At 34.9% G+C, this 19,558-nt stretch overlaps 1 protein-coding gene across 3 annotated transcripts in view; it reads left to right on the plus strand.

Moving 5' to 3' along the window:
- Positions 1-19,558, plus strand: part of TTC27 (tetratricopeptide repeat domain 27) — a 111,475-nt gene that overhangs the window by 65,609 nt on the left and 26,308 nt on the right. For 2 of the 3 annotated variants that reach the window (XM_059468298.1, XM_059468300.1), the window contains 2 exons: positions 14,073-14,168; positions 16,498-16,620. In XM_059468298.1, the coding sequence (XP_059324281.1) occupies positions 14,073-14,168; positions 16,498-16,620 (219 nt within the window). The remainder of the gene's footprint in view (positions 1-14,072; positions 14,169-16,497; positions 16,621-19,558) is intronic. The other variant, XM_059468299.1, reaches the window with a different exon arrangement.

The following is a 19,558-nucleotide window of genomic DNA, read 5'->3' on the forward strand; positions in this document are numbered from 1 at the left end:
TTAACTGGTATATCAAAGAATTAGACTGAAAGACCTCTTAGATAAAAGGTCCACTAGAGATAGGCAGTTAAGCAAGCGTTATTTTTCTAAGTGTTTTAAGTGCTTTTTGAAAGAAGATTAACAAGAAGTGATAAATGATTTTTTTATTATAGACTAAGAAGTGTAGAATAATTGTAAAAAATTGGTAATTTAGTGGAATTGTTAAATGTTGAATGCTTAAATATGTTAATATCTTTATACATTCAATATCTCTATTGATTATACAGGCACCACCTGTAGAACAACAAAGTTTAAAGTCCAAGTGATAATATGGTTATAACTAGGTTAAGAAACAGTGGTCTTTCAATTAATGTTTATATATTTCATTACTAAATGTTTTAAATTACACTTATAATCAGTAATCTCTACTAATATCCAGCAGGACATGTTGTGATGCTGAGGTTAAAGGACAATAGTATGTATGATCTGGTAAAAATTACTAACCAAGTATCTGAAATTGAGAGTGTGTTGAAAGGGCAAACCAGAAGCCACCAGGCAGGTGCAAAGGTGTGTTTTCTTTCATAGCTTAACACCTAATTTATTCAGAATCGAGAAACTCCTTGGAAACTGTTAGGACAAAAAGGTATGTTTTTCATGTTTGTCCTATACAATTAGGACTGAAACCTTACTATATATTAATTTTAATGCACAATCAGAACCCATGCATTTCTAAGATATTTATAAGAAAAGAGAAAATTTGAAATGCAAAACTCATTTTGATAGTTGTCTTTTCGTTACAAGGCATGTAATTTTGTTTAATTTGGATCATTATGCACATTTGTTTTATTTGCTAATCACATTTCCATTTCCATTTAAGAGTTAAAAAATTCTTAAAACAGGGGCAAGTTAACTTATTATTTTAGGACATGAAAAATGCTATTAATCATACTCCAACATTTAAATTTAAAAAACCAAACAGGAATTTTCTACTAAAGATAGAGTTGTCTTAAACATGTTTACATCATTGAAGGACAGTCTGATTCTCACTGCTGATGAAAATTCACCTTTTAAAGGAACAGAAGAAAAGATGCAAATTAAAAAAAAAAAAACAAATTGGCAAAACCCAGATAAATGAAACAAACAAAACCCCAGCATAATTATATGCTGACCACAATAGTAGTGACGCTTATTAATTCAAAATGCGTAAATTTGTGATAGTTCTCTCTGACTCAGTCATTCTTGACCTTCAATGACACAAATCTGTAGGCTTATTTTGTTTGATTAGGGTAGTACTCTTATTAAAAATATGGAAGCTATTGCATGAAACAGCTTTTAAAAATCAAATTAAGACAGAATTAATTTCGCATTCTTTTCAGTTTTTAACAATTTTCCAGAACAATAAAAATATAAGCAATCAACATATAAAATGCCCTCATTATGATAGTTTTGGAGTTCCAATTCAGTAATGCTAATCAGCTTATTACAAAGAAGAAGTTAAATCAGGTAAATAAATTAAAGCTGTTCTCTTTGTCCTCTCTGTTTTCTGTGCGGAATCTTGCTGTGCAAAGGCTGCCAAATGCATGAGTTTTTCAATGTAATGAAAGGTGCTGAATGCACTGGTTATTATAGTTCCAGAAGTTCCAGGACCATGGTGAACAGTACTGAAAGACAGAGAATGAATTCAGTCTTTAATTCAGTCATGCATATAGTAGATAGTGCCTTCTTCTTTAATGAAATGAAGATGTACAAAAACAATTGCTGGGAAATAACATTATAACATTGAGGTAAATGTTATTGATAGAAGTGCTTGTGTCTGTGTCTTTTAATATTTTGAAAGTGATCCAGCATTGTTCTGAAAAATTCTTTCATTAGAAGTTATTTTAGTGCTGCTTTACCCTTTGCAAGAAATGAGACTGAAGACTGCTTTTAGTTGTAGAAGTATCAATAGTGAATGAATATGGAAATACTGGTTCTCTAATATTTGCAAAAGTTGTAATAGGTAATCAGTCAAAGACAACTTAGTAAGTCCCAATAACTAGTGGTCCTTGGTCTTGGCATATATATTCACTCAGAAAAAAAGCCTGAGTGGTCTGTCAGTAGGGCTTTTCTTTTCTCCTGATACAAAATAAATATTTTACTTCCTCGGGTCAGCATACAAGCGGTGATTTTAAGGGAAGCCAATGCATTTATTGCCAAAGGAGATTTTCAGTGGGAAGTCTGATAAAAACTGAAAAGAATTACTCTCAGGTGTTTAGGGGTAAGAAAGTGTTTGTAGAGTCAAATAGGGATAGAGTTTCAGCACAGTACATTGGAAATATTTTACTTTTATTATGGAGGTCAACACCAAGGATAATCAAGGAGAATACTTTGGAAAATTTGTTTCTTGTACACTATTAAGAGTAAGATTTCAGCAGATCAGTTTTCTACAGCCAAACTTTGAAGTATAAGCTGTAGAGATTTGTAATCTTTGACCTAGAGAATATGAATTCACAGAAAGGGTGAAGAAGGAATTTGTAAAAAAGGCCATTACATTTGTGACAAATCCCTGTGAGATAAGTATAGAAATAGGAATGGAAAATAATGCTTGAGGAAAAGACGAAATAGAAAAGAATGAACTATTGTGTAATCAACAAGGGGAAATGTTATTTTTCTTAGATTTTTAGATTAAATTATTGTACCATTTACAGAAATAAGAACTAGTTTTATGTGAAATTAAGATGCTGATGCATTTAAATGAGTTTGTAACTGTGATGGAGTAGTGGAGATTGAGCACTGCTTTTTCTAAAAGATGTTTCCATTGAAAGAATTTCCATCATGCTGAGGGCTTCACTTTCCGGTAAGTTTCAAGGAGGGGTTGGGTTATTAAAACATCCTACTTAATGTGGTGACTGCTGTGGTTTCTAAATGTTTGGAGATAGACAGTTTGGAGAATCTAGTATGTAAAGAATCAATTGATTGGAGAGACAGACTTTGCAATAGTATGTGTTTGGTGTAGCTTCTAACCAGAGAACTGATTTTTCTGGCCTAATTCAACTCATTTAGTTCCTCTTATGGCTTTAGTTATGAATTGAGGAATATATTTGGATTCTGAACTTTCCAAACTGATTTCATGATGATCGATTCAAATAATCACTGGGACTGGTGTATGGAGAGTTTTATAATCACAGAATCATGAAATATGCTGAGTTGGAAGGGACCCACAAGGATCATCAGGTCCCACTCCTGGCCATGCACAGAACAATCCCCAAGAGTCACACCATGTGCCCAACAGCATTGTGCAGATGCTTCTTGAACTCTGCCAGGCTTGGTGCCGAGACCACTTCCCTGGAGGGCCCAGTCTGGTGTCCAGAGTATATGATATGATAATGATTCTTTTCAATATTTCCATTTACTTTTGCAGTTAGCCAGTTTTTTTATAGTATTGGTTTCTGACTGAATATTGTAAATGATGGCACTGTGGTTTTGTGGTAAGACTGAGGCATTTTGACAAATATGGAGATGTTTTTGTAAGCAATATGACCTTCCATGCCAGAACTGGATTTTTAAATGACATAAATATTTTTGTTTGTAGCTGTTATGCACGTTGCTGTGCTATACCTGCCCATTTTTCCAGATACAGATCTGGGAAAACATTGAAGTTGCCTAGAAATAGAAATGTGTAGTAAATGATTGTACCACAGAACACTTCTGCTTTCTTTCTGTTTTCCCCTATGTGAAATGCACATGAGCCAAGGTCATTAATAATGTTGCAGGTTCAGATACTTAAAAGGTCAAAAATGCCAAATTATAGTGCCATCTTTAACTATTTCAGGAGCTCCCAAGCTCCACTTTGCCTTTTCTCTGGTGTGAAATCCGCCTTATTTCCTCAGTCTCTCAATTAAGGCTGAGGGTTGAATGAATGACCAGAAGCCCAGCAGGCTCCTGGGCTCCTGTTCTTCTCTCCCCTAGAAAAAAATGGTATCAGCAAGTAGGTGGTGGTGGCAGCTGCTGGTGAAAGAGTTCATTTGTCCTTCAGTACTCTCCCTCTGGCTCAGGGACAGTATCTTAGTATACTTAGAGTATCTCAAGTAAAACAGGGTTAGCTGAAAGCAAAGTGCTGAAGTGTTCCTTTGGCAGCAGCATGATACCCCTTCCTGCAGATCTGCAAGAAAATTGCCTCCAGTGCAGGAGTGGTACCATTAGGACTTGCAGCTGATGGTCCTCAAGCAATTGAAGGCTGTTAACAGAGTTAAAGGATGTACATGTTATCCTGGCTGTCCCTTAGTGTCTATAGTACATGGTTTTGGTGGACAAGGTTTTTGGGATGGTCAGTCCAGGGAAGTAGCAGAAGATTGTCTGTTGTCTTGTCTCTGTCGATCAACCAGTTTGGTGTGAGTGACCAGCACAGACCATAAAACTTTGTCCAGCTGACTGAAAATTTTTCATTTGGGCTGGTTTTTTTGATTGGTTGTATGCCAAACTGGCTATATGATTGTGGAAAGAACTGTGGTTTTGTGGATTCCTCCTTCTTTAATAAAGAGCTGAGTCTTCAGGGGAGCTTGATACACTTTTATTTGAATATGTCATACAATCAGGCATGGAACATTTAATGCATTTAGAATGTTTTTATTTTCACTGGAAATTGAACTGATTTCAAACCTGTTGTTACTGAAGATGTTTATTTTTTTCTTTGGTGAGTAGATCAATGACTAACAGAGATTGATAGGGAGTTTGTTTGTTTTTCCCTGATGTATGGAGAGCTCTCCAGGAACATGTGAAGAACTGGATTGGATGTCTTTCAAAAAAATACATTTATTGAAAACAGATTTCTTTACGTGTGATTGCTTTCTTTTGGTATAGCTAAAGTTTAAATGCTTTGCCCGTGTGTCATATTTCTAATGTACTTACCATCATACACTGTATGGTTTCTGGGTCAGGCTCAGCTACTGGAAGAATGTTTATTTCCTGCCAAGTAGTTTTTCAACAGAAACTACTGGGTATTAGTCAAGGGTTCATTGTATAGGGCAGTTATTCTTAGGAAAAATTTCTTCTTGTAAGGAGTGAAAACAATGGGTGTCCCAAGATGTTATCTGAGATATTGTGGCTGGATTCAGGAAAAAAGAGACTGAACTTGTTTGTCTTTTCCCTTTATACTCCTGTCCCCTTCACCAAATGAGTAAAGATGTTCTTGAAGTTTTCAAATGCATGAAAATAGTTGAAAAACACGTAACAGCAAAAGAGCACTTTGCAGTTGAAAAACCCCCATGAAAAATTGACTCTATTACTGAAAAAAGAGCTGCTGGCAATTAAAGGAGCAGAATTTTTGTGATTTCAGGTTATGGATATCTAGATAAGACTAGACATGATTTTATTTCCTTTTCCCAGGTATCTTAGTAGCATGAGAGAATTATGCTTGATGTGACTGCACCAAAACCAAATGTGCTTGCACCAAAACAGTTATGTGAATACATGGCATTTTGTTTTGTGCTGTGTTTTTTTCTTTGATATTTCTTTTGTATAATGGAATACCATCCAGTCTCTGCCCTAGGTAGTAAGCTGTAAATGTTTGCATGCTTGCAATTAGTGACAAGTCTTAAGTACTTTTTCTCTGGAATTCTTTTTTTTATTTAAAGTATTTGTTGTTTCAGAAATGACTATCTAATTCTGAATTATTTTTTTTTTTGCCATGCATAAAGTTTCTTTTGAATATTTATTCCTATTATATTTACTTATGCTTTTTATTAAAGCTTGAGTGAGGCTTTTTTTGCTATTTACAGATACTTTGACTTTTTTTAAAATTGCTTGTGTATATATACATTATGGCATAAGTTCCTATCTGCAAAATGCAAATGTGTGCCCTGTGGTAGGTAAACCCAAGTCTACCAGCAACAGAAAAGGTACATGTTATTTCTGATAGATTAGTCTTTGTAAGCAGGGTGTTCCAGTTGGAATACAGGATAGATCAAATGGGTCATAGTTATGAAAGTTGATGACTATACCCAAGCTAACAATTATATAATGCATAGAAAAATTATTAAAGGGTTTAGATTGACTATCCCCTTCCCTTCTTGGCTTTTCTGAGGAAGAACTGGATCTCTCAAAGAATATGTCTGTTATATATTACAAAACACAAATGTTTGATGTAACTTACTCTCTATAACAATTTATTGTAATGCCTGATGGGGCTGGGGAGGAAAGATTGCACCAACACAGAGGCGTCTGGTGCAAGAACAGTCAGACCTTTATTAAAGGCTATAAGCAAGATCCTTGGCGCAAAATTGACACAACCTTTGTTTTAAAAATATAATTTATTTGCTTATGCTTTTAAAGGGAATAACAACTTTAAATGCACCAAACTTGAACCATGTTAGGAAATTATCTAGTTGTAATCTGTCTTGGAGAGAATACTGCATTATTCTCAGGTTCAACTTGAGTGCTGACAGTGAGATCAAACCTGTGTGCAAATGCCACAGAGAAAACTGTCCTGAAAAAGCCTGTGTTAGCAGTCCTCTCAGCCTAAAAACTTTAGGTTTTTCAGTATTTGGTGAGGAGTTGTTGGTGCCAAGCAGTTTCTTTGACTGTTTAGTGGGGAGAAGAAAAAGGGAGATAGAGAAGAATCCATGTTCCTTGTGTGTCCTCGGTACTATTGCTACTTCTAGCCTTGAGAAGTAAAGCATCTTAAGTGAAGAATTCATCAAAGTTAGCTACTAGAGCATTGCTTTGGGGTGGACAGTGCTGAATCCAGCACCAGCAGACCTCCTGTTTTAAGAGATCAGAGAGATTTCTCCATTGACTCTGTGGTGGGAGGGAAAAATAAGCAAAGTATTAGTTGGGGATTAGTATGCTGTTTAACAAGGGATTACTCTAATTTGAGAGAATATGCATAGAAAATTTTTGTTTTCATTTCAGTTTAAGGAAATCAGCATTTTTTCCTTCTGTGTGTAAAGCTGCTAGAAACTGGGTCCATTTTCCATTCGTGGTTCCAGGAGTAACCTGGGTCAGTGAACGTTGTGTTTTCTGTCAGAGTAATGACTACATACGATCAAGAAGTTTTTACCCAAGCATTGAACAAAGTGGGTAAAACACTGCTTTTAATGCAAACAGACTTAGGTTTGAAAATGTGCATCCTAAAGTCTTCTACTTGAATGTTTCACTTATTTTTGTTTCAAGTTGCATTATCTTGTTAGTAGTTTTTCTCTGTGAAGCATCCTGAAATCTTGTCAGTTTCTGTGTTCCAGACACCCTGTACACTTTTATTTGCCATACAAAGTAGGCAGTCAGTGCTATACAAAATGGTAAAGTTAGTTTTCATAAATTTTAGAGCAGTTTTTAGTTCCTGGGGAGCAATGTGATACACAGTCCTAGTTGGTTTAAATAAACACACCAATTGAGGTAAATCCTAACAAGCAGTAATTTGATTGGAAAAATGACTGAGAGGATGAATTTGCAAAATAAGCAAAAACATGGGTCTTCAAGGCTACAAGATTTTAATGAAACTTAGACTTGTATTTTAATGAGGTGTAAAAAAGAGGCAATATTTTTCTGCTTTTAAGCATTTAACTTTTGCAGAGTTCTCACAGAACGTTTTTATCCTCCTGAGAATGTGAATAATGTGAAATCTCCAGTAAGTAGTGGTCTTCAGCTTGGCATCTTTGCACAGAGCAAGAAATGGTCTGTTTAAGCTTCAATGATTTACAAATTACAATTTACAATAGTGATCGTTGTCATAAATTTTCCTCAAGTATCTAGTGTCAAAATTCCACTTTGAAAATTAGATAAATGAGTGGAAGGATTCTTCTTGATGTTGAAATGCATCCTTGCTTAATGGTTTTTTCTGTGTGTTTTGATGCCTTAGTTCTTAACTATTCAGAGATGGTTTCATTGTTTAACAGAAATATATAATTGTGAGCTCTATGAGCTTTTTCAAGGATAGCTTGTTATTTCCTTAAAGTCATTTTAGTTTCCAAGCAACCAAGTTCAGTCTGAACTGTCAAAATGCTGTTTTGAATAATGGTTGAATATAAAACCCAATGAACTGGTTTTGAATCTATTCTTCTAGTGATAAAATTGGCAATCAATGAAGTAATCACTATTTTGTCATAATCTCTGTAATGAAGTTTGGACCAGGCCAGAAATGACTATCTCCCATTTAGCAAAACTTTACTGCATTGTTATATGAAAGCATTTAATAGTTTTATCATTTCTGGCGTTGCTTCACTGGTAGTTTACATGTGACCGTTGGATTTTAGAAGGCTGCATATGTCTCAGTTTGTCCTGGTGGTCTTGGTTTCAGGTGCTCTTGGGTTGACAAAGAGCTGTTGAATTAAGTGTGTTGTTTGAAATGTAAATGTGGTGTTTAATGTTTTTTTTTAAAGTAAGATTATCAAAGGAGTGTAACTCAGGATTTAATTACATATCCACAAAGTACTAAAATAGTTATAGTACTAGCAAAGATTGGAATACCCAATACATATTTCAGAGGAAAGAAATGTAAAAATTCTGCATATTTAATTATCTCTACTTATCACCTGTTTTCTAATAGGCATACAGTTTCCGACTTTTAGACACTGGTTATGTATACGTTCTTCAGGAAGAATGAAGGTTTTGTTCGTACTTTTCTGTGTTTATGAATTATTTTGTACACTGTTGCGGAACAAGGTTGCAACAGTTACTGTTGTAATACATCCCTAATTAACTTGGACTTTAGTTCTTTCTTCTGCAGCGTTTTTCAGACTTCATTGTTAGAAAATGTAACTTGGCAGAAGACAACTTGCAAAATAATAAAGCCAATAAATGTTTTGAAACATCAAGAATTATGTAGATTTTTCTATTAAACAAGTATTTTAATATCAGTGCCTCAAAAAAAAATATAGCATTTAGAATCAAGTCTTAAAAAGTGTGAAAGTTTGAATTAATTTATCAATGAATCTTTTAAAGTTTTATAGAAGTCTGTACGTATTACAGGATCCACAAGAACTTAATGTTCCATAAGCTTAAAAAAATTCCCACTTAATAGAAACTGTCTGTGAGACAAACTTCTGTGGAAGGAAATCAAAGGAGCTTTTTGATGATAAATTTTCCTGTTCATTCATAATTTTTGAAGTAAGCTTATGAATAAAATAAAAACTATGTACTTCCACAACCAGTGTTACACATATAGTTGCTGTTATTTTTGCAAAGCTTTCCTCTACTTTGTTTTTGAGTAAATAACGTAGGTGAGCTCAGTTCAGTTTGAGCAGTACACCTGCTAAGTTCTCAGGAACCATAGAATGGGTGAGATAGCAGGTTTATTTTCCCTACAGATGTATTTTTACCTTTTTCCCCCCTTTGTCTCCAAACACCTTTCTTGCAAGCAGCTGAACAATTCCAGCTATGTGTTGGTGCCCTGAGGCACCTCTGTGCCTGACACAAAGCCATGACCCACCAAGCAGTCCTGCGGCTGGTGTCCATACTTTGATACTTTAATAGGTGTGTAAATAGCTATGGGAACAGTTAGAATACAAGAGCTGGACAGTTGTGACACCAGCTTGCTGCTTATACGTCATCCAGAGGTAATGTACAGAAATGGAAGAAGCACAAGGAAAATGGAAGTGATTTTATAGGCAGAGCGTGGAGAGGTCAAGGTGATTTGTGGGATTTTCAGGAGTCTTCAGGCTTGGGAGAAATTGAAGAAAAAGAACCCTAGAATTACAAGAATTTAATGAAAAGTCTGTCTGGGGTTTCTGTGTTAGAAAAGACCGAAAGGCATTTTCCATTCATTGAATCAAGCTAAATCTGTCAAATATGGTAAAAACATGTGAGAAGCAGGCAGCTTTGACATGCTAGAGAAGGGTAAAAGCAGGACAAGATAATGCCACAGACACCATGTCAGCTGGGATTAGGTGATGGATTAACACAGTGGTTTATGGCTGGTGTGAGCATTCATGTAGGGAGGACTTCATGGGTGGACCATCACCACTGGAGTCCCAGAGGTATTAACTAGGGATTGATTCTGGCAGCTTGACAAGATTTCTAGACTGAGAAGCAGAAAAAAGTCTAGAAAAAAAACTTATCTAATCTTTCTGTTTATAAAATCATAAATAAAGAGAAATATCAAGGGTACCAGGATAAATCAAAGTGTATGAGGAAATAAAAGAAGGATGGAGATAGCAGCACTGGTAAATGCACAGCACATGGTCAGGTAATAACGTGGTAAAGACTAGCATTTTAAAATAGGTGTGGTTGGTTGAAAACAGCTGGATGCCTGGTTAGCAGTAGGACAAGGCAGGAAAACAATAAACAAGCTATGATGATTAACACTGTCTGTGAAGCAAGCTGTCGCATGGGGGAAGGAAATCGAGTGGAACAGTTGTGACTGGAACACTAAAACTGGAAAATGCTTGTTGGAAAAGATAGGTAAAGGAAAAAGTGATGCAGCCACGCTGTTACTGATAGGAAAACTTGGGAAGAAGTGAGATCAAATCGCATGGATAAAATGGAGGTTTTATTTGGGCCAGCAATGTTAAATTTGGATAGAAGTAGTTGTATCTTCAGTGTTTTTGAGATGGGAGATCCAGATGGAATTAGGTAGTTGCTGCACAAGCAAGGTGCTATGCTGTTTCCAGTAAGTTTTTGACAAGTATTAAATATTCTGCTCTCTTCAAAAGATAGGAATTTGGGGGTTTTTTGTTTGGCTGTGGGGGGATTTTTCCCTTAAGTAAGCTTGCATCAGGACATCCTTCAGGTGAAATAGATGGGAAAAAATGTTTACATATAGTTAGTATTACATGTGAGGGGTATTTTTAAAGCAGGTAAACTATTTAATCTGGGAAGAAATTAAGAATAGAAAGAAACATGTGAAATCGCCATTTATTTACCTTAGATGCAAAAAGCAATCTAAGGATTATATTTTAACTAAAAGAACAATCTCTGGGAGAGGGATTTCAGACCAGTTGGATGAATAACAAATTTAAAAACTGTACTGTAATAGGTTGAGAAATCAAACAGCATAATGTTGTGGGAAAATGACAACTCAGAAACTGCAAGGCTGTAATAGTATTTCCAGAGATTAAGCACAGAGATAAGGTCTGGCTAAAAAGAAAAAAAAAAGTTCTAACTCAGTCAGCTGCTGACGATAAGGATGGTAAAACATGCCGAGGGGATGAAGAGATTGAAATTGGGTCAGGCTCAAAGATCAAAGCTGATATTTTATCTTGAAGACCTTAGTGGTGTTACACATATGTTGAACATAGAAGCAAAGCAAGAATATACAATTGAATGAACATACAAAAATTATGTGCAAGGTGGGGAAGTCCTTTACAAGCTCCATATACTTCAGTTGTGGATAATTACCAGCTGAGATTGATTGGAAAAGTGATTAGACTGAGATTGATAAGTAATTAAAGCCCTACTTGTGATCATTTCAAATTAGCATGGTAAGCTTGTCCCAAACAGGCAGTCTACTGAACTGCTTCATCTCAGAGCAGACGCTGGAGCATGTGGTGGGGAAACACATTGTAGTTTCTAGAGCTGTCTTTTCCTGTGTTCATGTGGCAATGGTGTAGTCTTTGCTCATGATATAGAATTCCATCAAAACTATCTGGTTTTGTTGTGTCCAGACTGGATTATTGTGTCTCTGTATTGTGGTTTTTGACTTTAGAACTCACTGCTGTGACAGTTTAAGCCTTGGGAAGAGGGTGTGTTACATGGTGGGGGAGCAAGCTGTTAATGTTTTTAAATGTTGCCTGTGGTAGAACTTATATAATTTAGAATTGTGAATTTTAATTGGTTTCTGCTCTGTTTCTAAGTAAAAACTTGCAAGGCAGCAATCTGAGTCTCGAGTTAAACTAAGTCACAAAATCTTATATCTGACTGTGTTGCAAGTATTCTGTGTTTACATACTTTTTTTATTACAGTGTATTTATGTTGAAGGTTATTAATGAAAATGTCTGCTCACTTGATAGTGCTCACTTGTTGAATTTATTGATTTATTGTTCTATGATCTCATATCTGTTAGATATTAGCTGTGCAATAATGGTAGAATTCTCATTTTCTTGCCATTATACAGCCCAAATGTTATTTCTTCAAGCATTATTGAGAAACACGGAATTCAAAATTTGAGTAACTTATTTTCTATACTTCAATAGTAGGCAGAATTGTCAAAGCTAATTTTTTCAATGTATTAAAGAGTGCATTAACCACAGATTTTTAGGACTTCTAAATTCATTGCTCTTTACTCTTCCTAAGGAATGTATAATATTCAGAAATTCTACCTTCATTTTCAGTTTTCTTAGAACTCCAAACAGAGTACAGTACTGGTTTTGGGAAGGGAGAGAATTCTGCTTGTTAACAATCATACTCTCTTCTAACACATGACTTACATTTGGTTTTTCTGCTTGAGAAGTATAGAAAGATATGGCCACACATTTTAAAATAAAATATGTTGTTCTGAAAAAATGTTTTTCTTTGTATTTCTTTTGTATTTGTATTTCTGTTGGAACGGTAGAAAATAGAAAAGGGGAAGACAAAAAGTTAAAAAAAAACCCCAGAACTATTTTGATTCAATTAGAATATTTCTTGTCTTTCATTTCCTGTACTCCTCAAAAAAATTATTTTGCAGGACATATTTAGGAGTTTCCTGCTTTTCTAAGGCCTAGAGCAATTGTTGGTTTTAAATTTTTCAACTGTATTTTACTACATTGTTTAGTCTCATAAAATGGATACCCAAGGAATTGGACAATTTTTTTGTTTAATTTTTGTTGCAACAGAGTATAGAAAAATGTGCTTCTGCATTGCATTAGAACACTTCAGCAGAACTAAAACAGAGAAATGTAATGTATTATACAGCTTGTATTCAAATAACTTCTAAAATTAAATGATATTACTTTAAAAGTTTTATTTTAATCTAACTCTTTTGGTTTGCCTGAAACTGTGTAAAGAATGCAATTTTATTAGTGTGTCGTTTTCCTTACTGCAAAAATACAGCTCAGCCATTTGCTTGGCATAGGCTTCTGGATAATCTGTAGGAATAGGCCTCTGGAGATAATTTTATGAAAAAGAATGTGAATTAGATGAAATATGTGAAATATTAGTATTTAAAATTAGGAGGTTAAGCATCAATTTAGACCGTAAATTATTGCTCCATGTTGTGATTTCTTTTCTTATTAAAAGAATGAAGCCGCTTAGTAAATCCCATTAACATCAATAACAGTTACAAGATGATTAGCAGTTTGAATCACAGAACTGATTTTATGCAGCTGTCAGTGGCATTATTGATATCAACAGTTTGGTTTAGAAAGAGAGGGAAAGAAGTGGTCCTATCAATTTTTTCCTTTACCTTGGTAAATCTTTGCATTCATTTTCAGAAAGCTGAGAAAATTCTGACCTGTGTAGCACCACGTGTAAGTCTTTGAGTTACTAAAGAGAGTTTGATAGGTGAATCATGTGAACACAAGTAACGTAATATTCCCTTATTTATACACTGTCCTTGAATTTGCTACTTGATGGTGACTGACATTTGAAGAGTGTTTCTCCCTTACCTTAAAATTTCTAATCACCTTTCTGGCTATAGCCTCCTTTATTATTGTGGGGTTTTTGCTATTGAATTTTGATTTAAGTAACTTGGTAGTGGATTTTCAGAGAAAAAAATAGTGGTGCAGTTTTTCTCTGTGAAAGTTGCCATTCTCTTTCAAAGGGCTTCAGAAGAAAATATTTCAACAATCCAAAGCTCCACCAAAAGAAAGAAAATAGCCTGAATTTAATTGTATGCCAAGTCACAATAATTTATTCTGTATTAGAACTGTTTCCAAAACCATGGTCCACTTTAATATGTTTGTCTTTCTTTTTTAAACAAGAAATGTCATGCCTAAAGCACATCAATTCTGTCTTAGGGGAAAACTAGCTTAAGAACTGAAATGCATTAGGCAGAGTCACTACAATAGTTGATGCAGTTTGACTCTGCAAGTGTTTACTTGGGATTTTAAATTTGATTCTTATTCCTGGTATTGATTATAGTTGATTATAATTTCTCCAGTATGTCAAAAATGCCTAGAATTCTGAATACTTTGAATTTATGGGGGGTTTAGGTTGATTAAATCTGAGTAAATACTAAATCAGGATATACTTTGCATTTACAGGCACTTGCAGACCAGTTTGAAAATACAAATACATCGGTGTCTGAACGCATGAAGATTTTCTACTGTTGTCAGGTGCCTCCACATTGGGCCATACAGGTGTGAAACAATCCCATTTCAGTCTTTACTTAAGAGTCAGTGGTGGTTATCTTTGTTGCTGCATCACCCCAAAGTCAAATGAGTGTGATGCGACTTTGAGTTGAAACTCTGTAGAAATAAAGACATAACCAAACATAGACAACCAAACATACACCAGGTATTCCTGGAGAGAAGTGAAGCTCTACAGTGCTCTGCTTTCAGATGTCTTCTTCTGACAAGCACAGGGGTCATTGCTTTTTAGTGCAATTCTTCTTTACTTTCCTTTGTCCTGCAGTACAAAGTAGACTAAAACTTGCAAACTTCAACTTCTCAACACTTGAGACAAGAAGTGGTATAAGATTAAAAGACTTTACTTGTTAAGTCTATGTTGATGTTTTCCTGAGCTTCTCCATCACTTCTTTAGCACTGTTATTACTGTGTGTGATTAGCTCCAAAGACAATTAAAAGACATCACCTAACTCTGCATATCAGTGATGTAATTCTTTAAAATTGCTGGTGACAGGCTATATTTTATTTCCTATTAAAATAAACTTGCCATTGTCTTACCTTTTATTACTGATTTATTTATGCTGCTGTTACTGCATCTTTCTTGTCTTCTAAAGTGCACTTTGGGAAGTTATCATGGTGAAATCAGACAGGTTGGGCGTCAATAGTACACTGAAGAACTTGACCTGAGAAAGCTGTTCTTTTGAGATAGTCCCCTCTTTTACCAGTACTGACAGGATTTTTTTATACCCATAACTACACTGTTAATCTTCATTTTCTAGAACAGAAATCTACACACTAAAGTCTTATCTGATGATGCTATATTTAACAAACTCAAGAAAATTGTTAACATTGCATACCTCCAAAGGTATTCATGTTGGTTTACTTTTAATGGTGTTTTATTCCTTTTTGATTTCTAATCTCACTGGATGTTGTTTTAAGCAATCATATCTTCTCCGAGCATTCTCAGGATTTTCTACATAACCTTTTCACAGGCACAGGCACTTGCAATATAACCATCAAATATGGCTTTCATTTCCAGTTGTCAGTGGCATTTTCAATCCAAGCCAGTTTTCTAAGCCAAAGATAGAAATGCTAAAATAAGGATTTATAATGAAAGATGACTCAATCTTCTAGTCATACTAATGAAGACGCATTGCATATATAAATTTTACCAAATATAACTGAGCAAATTTAATTAAGCATTAATGAGATTTAGTTTTAGACAATGACAAAACTTTTTTCCTAAGTGATTAATATCAAGCTAACAAAGAGGTTTTCAGAGTTTGTTACATATTTATATCAAAGAATTGTAGCCAGATGTAATTTTTTTTTTTTACTACTGGTCTGTTCCCCTCTAGTAACTCCTTGGATTTGCAACAGATACTGAACCCAAACCAATAAAGATAGATTCATAATATATGTAGAGAATTTCAGGGAGTCCATTCAAAATCACAAAGTCCCCTGCAGAGGTTAACTGTGTGGTGCATAAGTAGCTGACCATACACAGAATGCTCCCATTTATTTTTCAAACCTATTTATCTGTCACACATAGTGCATGTTACCCTTATTTCAAAGGTTAAAACCCATTTGCAGTTCTAATCTTCTCTTAAAAAATAAAGACCAAAGATGACTTTTCAAAGTCATGGAAACATACCATGTTTGTTTTTGAATTGAAAGCATTACTCATTTATTTTCATTAGTACACTGAAATAATAGCTGAATTTGAAATAACAAAGAGGCTGACTGAACTGTGAGGAAGACTCAGCTAGGGAGTTGAACCTAAACTCAAATTCAGTATTGGTTTATGTAAAAACCGACACCCTTTGGCAGTGGCTGTTTGGGACAGTGATTTCTCACAGCTACTGGACAGAATTGTATCAGAGCCTTTCTCTCCATCTTTGTTTCTCCACAGGTGCAGATTACTGTGACAAAGCATTGCTAGAAGGGGCTTTAATTCCCGTCTTTGGCCTCTGTTTCCCACTCGGCATTCCCAACTTCCTGCTGCAGCTGCTCTCCAGCCACATGGGCCTCATTTAAGGGCTGGAAGTTCATCTCTGTCAATTCATTCTTGCCATGTCCATTTCTATTTTTGCATTATATTGTTAAATTGTTCAAAGCACAACAATTTTTATTCAGTTGGTGGGGGGGGTTTGAGGTATATACACTGTTTGAGGCTCCAACCTGAGAGCCTCAGGTTGAATAATTCTCCTGAGAGCCTCAGGAGAATAATTCTGTATTATCTGTCTGCTTCTTGTTGATGTCAGAAATGCCTCTAACATCTTTTTAAATTGTGTCAGCATTATTTGCTACTTTCAGTACCTGGAATTTCTTATCTTTGCAGCGCCAGCTTGCAAGCTTACTCTTTGAACTGGGATGCACCAGCTCTGCCTTACAAATATTCGAGGAGCTGGAAATGTGGGAAGATGCAGTAATCTGCTATGAAAGAGCAGGACAACATGGAAAGGTAAGAAAAATGTTTCATGTAGCTGAGATCCCATCTTGAAACAGCATCTGAAAGGTGAAGGACTGTCTGGCAAAACACTAATGACACTCATTTCTACAGTGGGGAGTCATCAAAGGAAAATCTGCTAGGAAAAATAGACACATAAGAGCTTGTCATAACTTGTGAATGCTAAAAGAATTGAGTTGGAGTAATAGCCACATGAAATAGAAGTTGGTAAATAAGAAGCAACTTGAGATGCAAAGAAGATTGTGATAGCAATACTTGAAAATATTCAAGGATAATTGAATTAACTACTTTGGATAAACAGCAGTGTGGGCACTTCAGGAAAGCTGTAGCAGTCATTCATGATGGAGTCTTGAAACTTTGTCTGGAGGAGATATTAATTTTCTTTCCCACTTGATTTCAAACTATTAGCTGTAGTTTTTAAAACACTTTAAATAGAGTAACATCAGTGTTTGATATATGTAATTGCTTAATGTTAACATATTCAAATTACAGAATCAAACACTTGAGACAAGAAGTGGTATAAGATTAAAAGACTTGTTAAGTCTGTGTTGATGTTTTCCTGAGCTTCTCCATCACTTCTTTAGCACTGTTACTACTGTGTGTGATTAGCTCCAAAGACAATTAAAAGCCATCACCTAACTCTGCATATCAGTGACATGACTCCTTAAAATTGCTGGTAACAGGCTTTATTAGCCTTCCTATTGTTGATTATTTTGCTTTTACTGTTAGAGCAATGGTAGGAAGATTTTGGAAAATCATGCCTGGAAGCAATGCCTACTTGTATTTAACTTTAACTGCGTTCTCTTTTGGATGCAAACTCTCACACAGGCTCTATCAGGAACTTAGGCTATCAAGCAGTGTTTTCAGAATTTATATAGAATTTATATAGAATTTATATAGGTATTCAGAAATGTATATAGATATTCAGAAATATCCAATTTCAGACAAAAATAAGGTTTTTTCTTTCTTTCCCTTCCTTTCCCTCTGTTTGGTGTATGGTAGCATTAAATGTATGGATGTACATGTGTCTTTACGATACCACAAGCACAAAGACTGTGCTCTGATATAATTTAAGCTTAATGGAGATACATAATTTCAATTGATAGAAAAAAAAACAGAATGCCTTATACTTACATGGTTTTTTTCCTAATAGTCATGCACCAAAGCCTAGATTTTGTTCATTATAAACTGACAGATATGCCTTGCTGGCAAATTCTGTGCCACATTATGCATGCCTTGGGGATAGCACGCTAATATCACAGTCTTCTCAGTAAAGTGGAGAAATAGAGGTCAGTATTTTCCATTTCCTGGAAATGCATTCTGTCCTAGTTACATTCACAAACTGCCCTTAGGGAGTTATGAAAATGGCACTCAGAGAATAGGACAGGATATCTGACACAGGAAACTGCTTAGAAATGCTTTCAGAATGAGGGATTGTGCTGTGCTTTGAAAAAGAGAAAATGCTGTGTAAGTATGAAATAACAGAATTGCTGGAAGAAAGCTAGTTTCGGACCAAAAAAGACAGAAAATTAGAAACATGTAGCTGTGCACCGAGGGGAATGAATATCTGTGCTCTTTATTGCAAAGTGTTCAGAGTGTGAACTGCTCATATTTACCAAAAGTGTTTTGATGTTCTTAAACCTGGTAGTTATTTTTGTAGAAATGCACAAAAATCTACTGGAGTAGTATGTTGGCCACTAGATGTTCAGATCATTAATGGGCTTAGCATATATCTGTGCAAAAGAACAAAATCTTTTTAATAAACTTCTGAATGTTTTTCATTCCGAAATGCTTTTATATAGAAAACCAGAATTTAAGTCCTGAAAAATTTAATTAAACTGCTAAATATCATCAATACCAATGTGATGAGTACTTACACATTAAAGTAAGCTTCCTCCTGTTTTGGTATTACCTGCTGTTAAGGAAACAGAGCATGTAGATAAGGCCATGTGAAGCTCCACATTGTGCTGTTAGAAAATGTATAATTCATTTGGTTATAACAGGGCCATCATGTAGCAGTACAAGTTTTGCAGAGTAAGATGTCACTAACATTTAGCAAACTTTGTTGAGGATTTGTTACTGTTACTAGATATGGCTCTAGATTCATTTGTTTTATAACCTGAACAAAAGTAGTAGAAACTAATATTATTGCATGAGTCAACAGAAAAGTAAGAGTGGAAGCAATGTTCAAAATGGCACATAAGAAGGAGAAAAAACCAATATAAAACCTGAATGCACAGTATATTGATAGTTGTTGTGAAGTGTAGCCTGTTTAATTCCCATACCACTGATAGTAGCTAGAAGGCAAGATAAGAACCTAAATCTTTCTTGTGTTTAAATCAACTGACTTTGGAGATTAGTATTGAATTCCATCCACTCTGGTGCAGACTGTCCTGTGAAAAACCAGTGTTGTTATAAATGCACCTGATTCAGTCAGTGAGGATTATGCAGCTTCTTTTTTTTTAGAGTTATATTTTAATTGATAATTTTCATATTATATCTTTCTAAATTTAGTTATAACTTTTAGTTATAAACACACTTATTCATAATTAGTATCCCTTTAATGAGTAAGAATAAATGTCTAGTGGCTGCATTTCTTTTACTTATGTTACATGCACTGTTGAAAGATATTTTTTTATAATATTTGTTATTAAGGAAATATTTTTTTTTGCAGAAGCAGGGTTCCTAGCAAAGATTAAATTGGATTTTTTGAAAACATTTTACCACAAGGTTAGGAGAAAGGATTTTTCTTTCTTTTTTCCACCCCCAAAAATCCTAAACAAAATGAGAAATCCAGTTTTAGAGTTTTATCTGGTTTTGTAGAAGGCAAATATTTTGATAACACAGGGGTTTTCTTTTAGTTTGATCTTTGTACTAGCCTTTAAATATTTAAGTAATAAAAATATTTGCAACATGCCAGAGAGGTGATCAG

The sequence above is a fragment of the Ammospiza nelsoni genome, chromosome 3 (genome assembly GCF_027579445.1).
Source record: "Ammospiza nelsoni isolate bAmmNel1 chromosome 3, bAmmNel1.pri, whole genome shotgun sequence".
Lineage (NCBI taxonomy): Eukaryota > Metazoa > Chordata > Aves > Passeriformes > Passerellidae > Ammospiza > Ammospiza nelsoni.